Source organism: Lycorma delicatula, chromosome 6 (assembly GCF_047948215.1).
Source record: "Lycorma delicatula isolate Av1 chromosome 6, ASM4794821v1, whole genome shotgun sequence".
Lineage (NCBI taxonomy): Eukaryota > Metazoa > Arthropoda > Insecta > Hemiptera > Fulgoridae > Lycorma > Lycorma delicatula.
The window spans coordinates 103718799-103731530 of record NC_134460.1 but is presented as its reverse complement, the minus strand read 5'-3'; the positions used below and the strand labels follow the sequence as shown (position 1 = coordinate 103731530).

At 29.2% G+C, this 12732-nt stretch overlaps 1 protein-coding gene across 3 annotated transcripts in view; it reads right to left on the bottom strand.

Moving 5' to 3' along the window:
• The window catches only part of LOC142326086 (protein tudor-like), a 129303-nt gene that overhangs the window by 50890 nt on the left and 65681 nt on the right, over positions 1 to 12732 (bottom strand). For all 3 annotated transcript variants that reach the window (XM_075368254.1, XM_075368255.1, XM_075368256.1), the window contains one exon: positions 5354 to 5782. In XM_075368254.1, coding sequence (XP_075224369.1) covers positions 5354 to 5782 — 429 coding nt within the window. The remainder of the gene's footprint in view (positions 1 to 5353; positions 5783 to 12732) is intronic.

Here is a 12732-nt window from a genome sequence, read left to right as displayed (position 1 = left end):
ACAACTCCTAAACCAAACCAATGGACCTAGTTAAAACTATTTAGCTGTGCTGATAGTGACAAATAACAAGCATATATAAAATGTACAAATATGAGCAAGTTACAGGTTTCAACTTGATATGTACATTTCCTTGTAATTTGGTCTGCTTGTTGTGACTGCAATACCAGACCAAAAATACATTACCAGTATTCAGTATTATTTTAAACACTGTACCAGAATACCAGTGTTAATACCGATATTAGGCATTTTTCAAAAAGGCACAAAAATACTGTTGTATAACAAAATACAATTTTGTTATGTACAAATATAAAATAAAGGGATCAAATATTATTAATAAGAGCAGTAAAATAATTTATAACATTATAAACATAAAATATACTACAAAAAATAAACCATTACAGTATTACACACAATAAAGGAACAAAACATATGTATTACTATTAAGAAAAGTAAATACCACAGAAAAATCTTGTTGTTGCCTATTATATATTATCTAATAGTAAAAAAAAACAAAAAACAACTAATTTATTAGCTGCATATTTTTGATTTGTGATCGTAAAAAACATAATGCATCTAGGTGTCAGTAAGCCTGTTATATATTTTTGTGCACAAATTACCTGCAGTTGAAAATACTCTTTCTGCATCCATGCTGGTTGATGATACTGTTAATAACGAGTGATATACTTCCTCTAAATATTTGTCTCAAAGTCTTCTTCTTCTAACAACTCAAGTCAATCAGATGGTTTTGGATAAATCTATTTTTTGTATTATTATTTGCGGCAATTTTTTTATTTTTAGCTAGAAGTAATTTCTTCTCGAGAGACAATTCTTTTCCGATATTAACATCAACATCATCTTCAATGAATTCCTCTGGATAGGCTTGTGTTTGCTTTTCATAAATGTTTTTGTGGAAATTTATGACAAACTTAATTAAATATGGCATTGTTAGTTTCTTTTCTTCCTTTTCCTTTTCTTTTTAAAGTTGTTATAAATATGTAAAATATTTTCTAGTCCACTATGCCGTTCACAATTCCTCAGATAGTGGCGTGTTTATGATTGCAACATAAAATTTATTGTTGCATTTGCTGTTAATAAGTTGGGATATCCTTCCGACATAATGACTTATTGGAAGTCGCCAGCTTTATTGGAAGTAGAACTGATACAGTTTTAGATATTAAATCGAATTCACTATTGGAAAAATTAATTTAAATTGTAAATTAATGCTTTCTGAATTAATTTATTAATTTGAAAGATCGTTCCATCATTAAGAGCAAACTGATCCAGTATGTTTTAGAATCTAACATTAGCGAAGTTCTTTTTTTATTTCACCAAGTATATATTTTTGTAAAACAGCATTTTTAGTAGGGGAACTACTAAATTTTCAAATTTTTCAAATTTGAACTTTTCAAATTTTCTTAATTATAGTAAGCAATCCTTGGCAAGTTAATATTTCGTTCTCATTACTATTATCTTTTTCATATCCAAATAAGGTACTTTCAACAACTGTATTATTTTCTTCATTGTCACTCTTTTAAGTCAGAATTAGAAGTTTCTAAGTTCAGAGTGTTTTACTTCATCTGCTCTTGATTTTGTCGACATACCACACTGATTCTGTGTGCTATATCATGTTCCTCCAATTTGCAATTAACTACTTCTACACATTTTGCAGCTGGCATATTACCTGAAACATGCCCGAGTCCTATATTCCAAATTTTCTTTTCTGAAAATATTTATATTTAAAAAACATCTTTTCGTACACATGTCCATCCATCAAATGTGATACTAAATTTTGTACCATTTAATTTTAATTCTGTTAATTCTTTTTTTAAAAAATTACGAACAAATTTTGGTATATTTTTGAAACCTCTTGCAATTAATGACGTTATCAATTAAATTAAAGTCAATGGTATCATTCTAGATAAAACTTAATCGAAACAGTAAATTTTTCTATTAAAAAAATTTGTAATTTGTGATATCTTTGCTTTAGTAATATAATTTTTAGGCAAGTTAGAATTTGTCTCAGATTCTTTTCTTTTCAATAAATTAATGTCATGTTGTGTTCTTAAATGTGTATGTAGTCCGCTTGTACTTCCTCCAAAAACGTTTAATAATCCTTGAACATGTTTTGTATCTCTTTCCAGGATATTTTTTTCACCATATAAATAGTAAAACCAAGATGAAGTATTATTGGCAGATTTTTTATGTTCTTTGAAGTCATTATTATTCATTATGGATAAATAAAACTCAAATTTTGAACAGTAAAGTATAATACAAAATGTGTACATATTTACGAAAAAGGAACTCACCAACTAAAATAATCTCTACATGTTTTAAACATTTAAAACACAATGCACAATTTCACCACGATATTAAATGTGAGGTTAGGTTTCATACATGCTTCATATTTGACTTTGACATTACGCAGATAAACAGAGGAGATTGCAAATAATTAATCATTTGCTGTCACACTTGATGTACTGCCACAACGATAAAAAAAAACAAAAAAAAACGTATTTTACATAACAGTAGATGCCCATGTTTGAATATATCATGCTGCTCTCAGCAGACTATACACTCATACATATCATCCTCATTCATCCTCTGAAGAATTATCTAAACGGTAGTTACCGGAGGCTAAACAGGAAAAAGAAAAAAAAGATAGTATAAAAGAGGTGTAAGGATTGCAGAACACCAGTTTAGTTTCACATGTGGAGTGTGCATCTGGTGCCTTTATTTAAATTTTTAAATGCATAATTTCATTGAAAGTAATATTTGTTTCAGTTTTTTTAGTATTTGGTCAAAGGGTGTTATGTTTTTTTCATTAGATTCTTAAGCAAAATTGATAAATTTGTGAAAAACCAAGTGAGCCATCTACATCCAGTGAATCGATTGATAAAAAAATAAGATTGTACAGTGGCAGTTATTGTAATTATCTATCCTCATTGGATGGAAAGCCGCAGTGCATTGTTTGGTTTCAAGTCCTCTCCGATGAAAGCATGAAACCATCAAAATTAATTTGACACTTACAAACTAAACTTCCAGATTATAAAAGTAAACCCTTGGAAATCTCTGATAGAAAATTATACATTTTGAGAAATCAACAAGCTTCTATTTGTAAAACAAGCCTAACATTTCTCAGTTATGTTTTGTGAAATGTTACAAATATACTGTTTTGCAAATCAATACCTGGTCATGCAACAGGACAATGTCCTTTACGAAGCTACTCAAAAACTATAACATAGATTGGACAAAATGTATTGCAATAAGTAGTGAAAGAACATGGAAAAAAAATTAGAAGATAATCATATACCAAGGGCGGAATGGATGCAGTGCTTCCTTCACAAACAAACTCTTGCCACAAAAAATATGCTGGAAAACCTTAAAAAAAATTATTTTTAAAGCTGTAAACATGGTTAATTTTATTAAAAGCAATCAACCATTACAGAATGGTTGACATCCATATCAATTTATGATCTGGATGTTCAGTTTCCAAGTGTCAAATTAATTTTGATAGCTTCATGCTTTTATGGGACAAAATGGGCAAAAAGAAGAAATCTCTTTTCTATACAGAAATCAGATGGTTATTGCGAAGGATAGTGTTCCCGGTTATTGGAATTGCAAGATGAATTAATATTTTTCCAGGATAAACAAATGCCATTCTAAATGTTTTTACAGAACAATAAGTATATGTTGCTGTTTGCTAACTTAGCTGATGTGTTTTCGCATTTAAACAACTTGAATGTGAATTTACAGGGATGTGAAAAAAAAGTCTATAAAACAAAACAAAACAGTTTATAAAAAAACAAAGTTCATGCTTTCATCAACAATCTAGATATCTGAAGAAAAATTTGGATGAAGAAGAAACTATTTATTCATTATAGTTTGGTTGTATTTGCATGAGCTAAAATTTCAATAGGCAGAGTATTTGTGTCTTTCATTACAATGTATTGAATTTTATACTTTTTCCTAAATAATTTCCTAAAACTTTCAATGAAACCTTAAATTGCAGAATAGTTTAAATTATATTTTTACAGTAAATAATAACTGTTGCTCCCTAAGGTAGTTGATACAAACTGTATGCCATAAACTACTACACCACTGTTCTCTATCATCCCATTTGGGAGATTTCCAGAAATACCAGAAAATCAATTGAAATTTGAACCTCGCTGGAGTAAACAAATGTGTAATCTCTAGTAAAAAATAAAAATGAATAAATAAATTGATGCATGTCTTTTACAGAAAAGCAAAGGGTTTAGGAGGCCAGGTTTTACCTAATATCCACTTCAGCAATTAGAATTACTACAGCCAGAAGACAGGAAAGACATGACCCTCATCAAACCTGCTTTAAAGTTTTGATAACAAAGTGAATATCTCAATTATAATTTTTTATAGGTTGGTCAGGGCTCACTTCATTTGCCCGACTGTCTATCCAGAGAGCTCTGTCCCCTGGACCAACACATTCATATCCTCATGTTTGTGAGAATATTAAGTATTTTACAGAAATATTTTAAGAAAAGAAATATTAGTGTGTAGAGAACATTTTGGTATTTTTAAAAGAAGTGAGTAGATATAGAATTTAATAATGTTTAATGCCAGCCATATTGATAACAGGGATTGGCGGCTTAGGGGGGGCGCAGTCTTCTTTATTTAATTTTGTATGTGTTCTTGTGAGATTGTGTTAGCTGCCAGTCCATCTGCTGCTATTGGCACAGAGCGGACCACACAATGCACACCAACGACTCTCTTCTGCTAAATAAAGAATCCTTTTTTTTTACTGCTAATTATTAATAAATAATCCCTTTCTTTTTTATTAATAAAATTAAATAAATAGTAAGTAAATAAAAATACAAAATAATCTACACTTAGAAATTAAATTTAAACAATCTGCAAATTAACTGACAATGGACTTCTTCAGTGCGAGAATCTGCTGAAAAAGGGTCGAAGAGTCGCCATGCACAGCCACCCGACATACCACCATTGGTCCGTTCTGCACCAATATAAGCTAAAATAAAAATATGAGCACATACAGCATACAAATAAACCCACACACCAGCTTTTCTTATAGATGGTGACAACAGCACTTTTTGACTTAACAAGATCTGAAAATACAATTTCTTAAAAAAAATACAATAATTTTTATAGGTCAGTTCAACCAAGGTTGTACTGGCTCTAATTATTAAGGCCTCAGCATTGCAGATCTAATAGAATCTTGACCTAGATCCACAGAACTAATGAGGAAGAAGGCATCAAGAATACAATGAAAAAAAACAGAGATGATAAATGATACTAATCTGACAATTCTGTTCAGGATCAAGAGCAATATTATTACAAAGAACAATGTTTATCTACTTACTTTCTAAGTCCATCTCCATTAGATCTTCCTCTATTGTTCTCTTTATTCCATTTATTAAATCCACCTCCACTGTCATTATCTCTGTTTCTATCTTTATCCCACTTCTTATTAAACTTAGCATCAAAACCACCACCGCCTCCACCACCATCATCCTGTTTATCCCACTTTCTTTGTCTATTATCATTATCATCATCGCCACCACCACCACTGCGATTTCTATTACTTCTAAAATCCCTAGGTCTCTTATTTCTACCATTATCATCTTCTTTATTCCATCTACCACTTTTCCTGTCATCTCGTGAGAACTGAAATTTATTATCACTATCATGAGGAGAGTAGCCTTCCTCTTTACTATTTGAACGCCAAATTCCCCCCAAATCTTCATTAGAGGGTCTTTTTCCAAATTGATTATCATCACTTCTGTCACTCCTAAAAAAAAGTTTAAAAAATTTTTAAAATTCAATCAAGTTTAATTTTGATTTAAATTAACTCATGTTTAACGAATGTACTATTTCTTTGATACCAAACACTTTGCAGTATCCAAAAAAACATGCATTCTATATGCAAAAACTACCTCTCATTAATTTAGCTTGACTAATTAAAATTCCAAGTACTTTTAGTAATAAAATTTATATAAAATAAACCTGTAACTGTAATAATGAAGTTTTTGGAAATTCAAACCAAACCTGCTATAAAAAGTTTTGATAAAGTGAATATCTCAATAACATTTATAAGTACAAGTTTTGATTTAACAAGGTCTGAAAATTATACCATATCTTAAAGAATACAATAATTTTTATCATTCGTTTTGTACCTTATCACCTAATATAAAAAAGGAAAAGGTTTCAAAACATAAAATCGAAAATGAAAATTTAGTACTAACACAAGTGATAAATAGACCTAATTTGGGGTTAATACAATGTAACAATAAAAATGAACTCTTATTTCATTTACGTTTGTATGTGTGCAAAATAATTAGTCAGAATCACATATACTACAAAACTTACTTAGCAATTGTATGGATTATACAGATTAATGATTTTTTTTTTACAACAATCATTCAAAATTAATAGATGAATACTTTTAATTATTCACATAAAATTCTTTAAAATAAATAATCTTAATAAAAAAAAAAATAACTAAAATATATAAAAAAATAAAGTTATGTAACAACGGTCAGGTACTTTAGTTAAGGTTAAATCATATACAATTCAGTAGACATGTAACACACAAGTAAAAATAAATTTTAATTAGCCAATTTCTAAATTAGAAGTGTTTATTGACCAGTTATATGGTATTAAAGCAAGAGAACAGCTTGAAGCAATTTATGATATAGTGTCAAGCATGTCTTTTTATAATAGCAAAGAAGTTGAGTTAACAGGTGTATATACAGCAGATACTCAAGTAGAAATGCATATTTTAACTTTTTAAGAAATGAACCATGATGTTTATAGCTGTATATAACTTTTTTCATTTTTTTCATCAACTAAGTTAAGTAACATTTTTATAACCTACTCTTCAACTGTTAAGCAAAATTACACAACTAATCTGTAATTAATGACAAGTTGTGTAACACTTTTAAAAATAAATACATTTCTTAACACTGCAATATAATTGTAAATAAACATACTAAACTTTTAGTTGTTCATATTCAGCCCTGATCAGAGATCTATTTCCTAACTAAAGTCAAGCTAAAATGTTAAGACAGAATCAATTTTAGACCCTAGTCTATAGCAACATCAACACAGTTACTAATAAGGTTTGTACCTTCTTTTATATCTGGGTTGAAGAATAAAGTGATTCAAAACAGGAAAATTAAATAGTAATACAGCAAATATTTTTTAAAAGCTCTCTTCCATATCTACTCTCCTTGTAAGCAGATAAGTGTTTAAAAGTAGATGTAGTTCACATAAACACAAGAAACTTTATAAGTTAAAAATTGACAAATGTAATCTTATGACATAACATGTAAAATAATATGGTTATGAAGTCATTTTTTATAATAACATTCTTTTTTAAAATGAATTTTATTTGAGTGAACTTACTACTCAAATAGCAATCAACTGAAAACATAAATATCTATATATTCTTCTCACCTCTGTTTCTTAAGGCATCAAAAAAATTCTGAACATACCCTGCATACTTGAGCATACTCTGCTCAATCAGTCAAAATTTTTTTGAGCGATGAATTAATTTACCGAAGATGATTCTGCATGGGAATATAAAAATGGAAATTTGTAGCATATGAAAAATGTCATGCCTGATTGTGATTTGAACTCATATCATTTATGTATAACGTTTTGTAGCTTGTTATTTAACACAAAAAAATGTTGTGTTAATGCAATTAATTTTGTGCTATAAAATGATAGCAAAATCAAATGTTAGAATAAAATACAACATAATAGAATATTACAGTTACATAAATTCCTATTTTCCTTTAGTATAAGAAAGCAAGTACTACAGTGCATTCAGAAAGTCACTGTGCAATATCTTTAAAATTATGTGGTGCATTCTGTTCTTTTGGCGTTAGGTTGGTTGCCATGTCAGTAGTTAATTGTGATTGAATGTGCCTCATTTCATGTTATTCTGTTTATCAGAATCAATAGCTGCGAGGGACATAATGATTCTTTGGTAGTGGAACAAATTTTTCTCATTGAACACATTTCTTATGAAGGTGAGAAGTATACTGATTTAGTAAAGCACAAATTTTCTGAAAATTTTCCAATACTCCTGCTCCTCACTACAATGCAGTTCGAACTCATGTAGAAAAATTTCAGGCAACAGGCTCTGTTGAAGAAACTAATTGAAGACCACCTAAACTAAATGAATAGAAGCTGCTTGATATTTCAGATGCTATGGCTGAAAGTCCATCAAAGTGAATGTGTAAGTTAGCACAGCAGCAAGATATCAAACTTGCTATTATCATATATAAAGCTCTAAGAAAAAAATTTAACTTTTCCCCAACAAAGTATAATGTGTTTTCAAGAACTGAAACCTACAGATCATGCCAAAAGACTAAATTATGGTCAATGGTTTAAATGTTTTATTCATCAAAATTCTATAGATATCACTTTATGGTTAAAAAAAAATTGCATGCTTATGTTATTGTGAATATTTGTAAGCTTCTGCTTAAAAAATTTACAAATTTTTTTTTATTATCAATACTTTTTAGCAGTTTTTTAAATTTAACTAGAAATATTTTTTGTGGTCATATCTTATTCAAGTTTTTCTAAAGATTAAAGAACCCATAAGCAGAAATAAAAAACCCAAAAAATGAGTTTGAAGTCATTTAACTGAAAATCAAGAAAAATTTTACTATGGACATCATGATTTTTAGAATAATTGTCCTGTTTTGTGTTAAACCTGAAAATTTCTTCATTTTTGCCAAGAAACTGATAAATTTTAGTTAAATTTAGGTTAGAACTGTTGGTACACAAATTACTATCAGACTGAACATTCCTAAGCTCCCAATCAATTTCACTTGGTGTTCAAAATATGCCACTCATTTTACACATTATAGCAACTCGCTAATAAATATTGCCGGATGAAATAACACTAAGATGAAATAAGTATAGTGTTATGATCCGAACATCACAAACTAAAAACCATGATAAGCACATTATGTTCTTGGCTCATCTACGTACTATGCAACACACCAATAAATAGAGTATTATAAAAAAAATCAAATTAATAAAATAAAGCATTCCTTTTCACTCTGAACAAACTATGATTTCCCTATATTTACCTATTATGCAACGAACATGATTAAATATTCTCTAAAAATAAAAAAAAAAACAGTTAAGTTCAAAATAATAATTATTTTTGTTTACCATCCGAATATTAATTCCAATATCACATGCAAACAATAACAATCATAACCTCTCATAAACAGACCGTCATATCTGCCATAACAACCAAACATGATCAGTACAGTCATTTTAACACTGATGAGATTTTCATCAAATCTTCATTCTCACAATAAGTTTGACGAAAAATCAACAGTTAGTCTTTTTAGCATAAAACTGAACCTGACATAAAATCAAGTGGTTCTCAAAGGGTTAATCTGCAAAATACTCAACTGTGGTCGACAACTAAGTGAAAATTGGAGTCTGGGTTAGTATGAATAAAACACCCGTTGTGGGTCCAATCTTTTTTGAAAATATAGTTTTTGGTGATCATCATTAATTATGCTGCTTTAACTAACTTCATTAGTCAGGTAACAGAAGTGAAACTCAATCAAAGATGGTTCTAATAAGATGGCACACAGCGCACACAGGTAACAGGTCAATGACTTTTTAACAAAATGTCTTTGGTGAATGAAACATTTTGAGGGGTTTGTGGCCTGCACGATTCCTTGATGAGACTTCCCCAGATTACTTTCTATGAGGGGCAGCAAAACAAGCAGTATATCACAACAGACCACACACAACTGACAAACTAAAAACTGCAATTACGGCATACGTACAAGATATTCCAGTAAATCAGCTGTTAAAGAGTCTGAAAACAAACAAGAGTGTGTGGAGTGTGTTCTATTAATATTAGGAGGTAGATCATTTTCAAACTATTTTATAGTTTCTATAAACTAATGAAATAAAGACACAAAATAATAAATTAAGTTTTATTGTTACACTTCTGTAATTCCATTGCACAGCAACTTTCTGAATGCACTGTAGTTAAATTTAGAAGAATAAGAAACTGAATGAATAATAATTTTATCAACAAAACTGAAATTTTAACTGAAATAAAAACTAGTATCACAAGAAGTCACTTTAAAAAAAATCATACAAGAGTTACCTTTAATTTATTTATATTAATCTTAGACATCATAGGAATAAGATTTAACTGGAAATGGAACCCAGGAACTGTGAAATTAAAGACAAAGAAACTACCACTCTTCCAAAGAGAACTATGTAATCACAAGAAAATTAGTCACTTATAAAATTAACATGAATAATTATTTAACAGATTCAAAAAAAAAAATCTTGCAGACTTAATAAAAATTACTCTTGCAGAAAGCACAATAGAAGCGACCACATTCACATTCTCATTATGAGCCATCTAACTCTTGCTTAGAATGTAACAATATTTTTGTATTAAGTAACAAACATGCATTACAGACAACATAAAAAATAAGTGTGAAAATTGAATACCACCATTAACAGTGCCTATAATTGTTTTCCTCATATAAGTTACTACTTATTTTCTAAAAAAAAAAAAAATACTAAAACTAACTACATTCTAACTCTAAATTTTTAAGAAGTACATATATCCATAAATAAATCCAGCACTGGCTACAAAAATCATAAGCCAACAAACGAGAACACATAAGGTTTAGAGTACACTAACACAAGTACACTAGGCGTGAACTCATAAATGACATCAAAAACAAAATATCTCATAAAATATGACATTATCAATACAACACCGTAACAAAGGAGAAAATCAAGTAATCACTTTAAAACAACACATTGAAAGAGGTATAAAAATATAAAGAGGGCAATTTCAGATAGATACCTAATGAAAATCTATGTGCAGTGGATGTTTGTATTTAATAATAAAATGTGTACCACCATAAAGCATTCATTATATGTATATTATGAGAAATAAATTTTTTTTTAAATATCACAATCAATTATTATTACAGCCAACAGCCACCTATATATTTAAAAAAATGTTAACCAAGACTTTTAAATTTACTTCCCATTAATTCAATAATTCCCCTTGAGGAAACAACCATGTACAAAGCAAATCCAAATAAGCAACTCCTGTTACACTTGCTTCAGTGAAAAAAAAAATGTTCCCAAACCTTACCATAGGGACACATTACTATAGGAACAATTTTGGAGAGTCCCTTTTGCATTGCATGAGTCCATGGGGATTTTCTGATCCACAGATATGGACATATGGGTGTGAACTTCTACTACTGAAATGTTGACAATACTAAATGCAATAGGATCAAGAAAGTCGTCATCTTCATGCTGCAACATTTCAACTGCAACATCAGCATGCACAGCTTATTAACCAGGCTTCAAAACTGTATGAAAGCATACTAAAGTGTTTCCTTAAAACATTTCACATTGTCATCACCAGTATTGCTAATTCTAATTGGACTACACAGCAAAATACTCCCTGACATATTTAACATTTTATTCAGACACCCTCGATTGTCCAGTATATCTTCCCATTACACAAACATCCAATTGTTACAAACCGATGTTTTTGGTGAATGTTATTCATACTCAAGAGGATTAAAATGAAACTTTCTACGAATTGTAATTACAGATTCACATTTACCAAAACACAAAGTTGTTTGTTCAGGAGTAACCAGCTTTGCTAGTGATGCTGTCAAGCAGAAAAAAGATAAGAAATCAATCTATTGTCATGTGTGCAACTAAAACAGTCCTTTTTTCTATTTGATTTTAGCCTAATCAACGCTGTACACCTCATACAAGAGGTAGTATAAATAGAAGACACCTCAAACAACAACAAGTAGGTAAATTAGATCTCCGATATTCTTTTCTGTACACTTGGTACAATAGAAAAAAAAAAAAAAAAAAAATCAAGATTTTACAAAAATTTATATCTTTAATTTATATCACCTTTTTTTTTTTTTATATAAAATATGTTATATATGGTAAAAAAAATTAGTCAAATATTTGCTTTAAAGGAAGCATTTGAATAAAAAAACTTCAAGGGTATCAATTGCTCACTTAGTAAACTGTGGAATATAGATATTATATATCACAATAAATGTGTTCAGACACAATAAACATTTTTGTTTTAATAATTAAATTATTTGATATGTTATGGAAAAACAATGCACGACTAAGGAAATTAAATAACAAATTGTAGAATTTAACAGGTTGGCTGGTGCTTAAAAAACATTTAAGTTAAATTTATTGCTATGAGACATAAATGTGTCAAGTAATTTTAAATCGTCTTCTGAGCAAGAAGTGGCCAAATATACCACCAGTGTTGAAATTTCTTTTCCCAAGATTTTCATATTTTGCACAATAAAATCATACTGTACTCTTACATTTTATGTAATAAGAAATTTTAGATGATAACGTTGAAAAAAATGTTGAAACATAAATTTAGATCTCTTTAACAATACGGTATGAGACATGAACTGAAGTTTCAAAATTAAACTTAACAGTACATTATATTCTACATGTTATGCTAATTATAAATGAAATAATTTCACTCTCTTCCAACTGCTGTAATGATAAACCAAAAAAACTAAACAACACACTTTACTCAACATATGTATAACATGTCAGTGAATTGCACAACAATTATCATTTCAATGTAAAACTTGTTGGGAAACAACCATTTCAGTTTAAGTAAATTTAAATTTACACACACTACTTACTGTCACA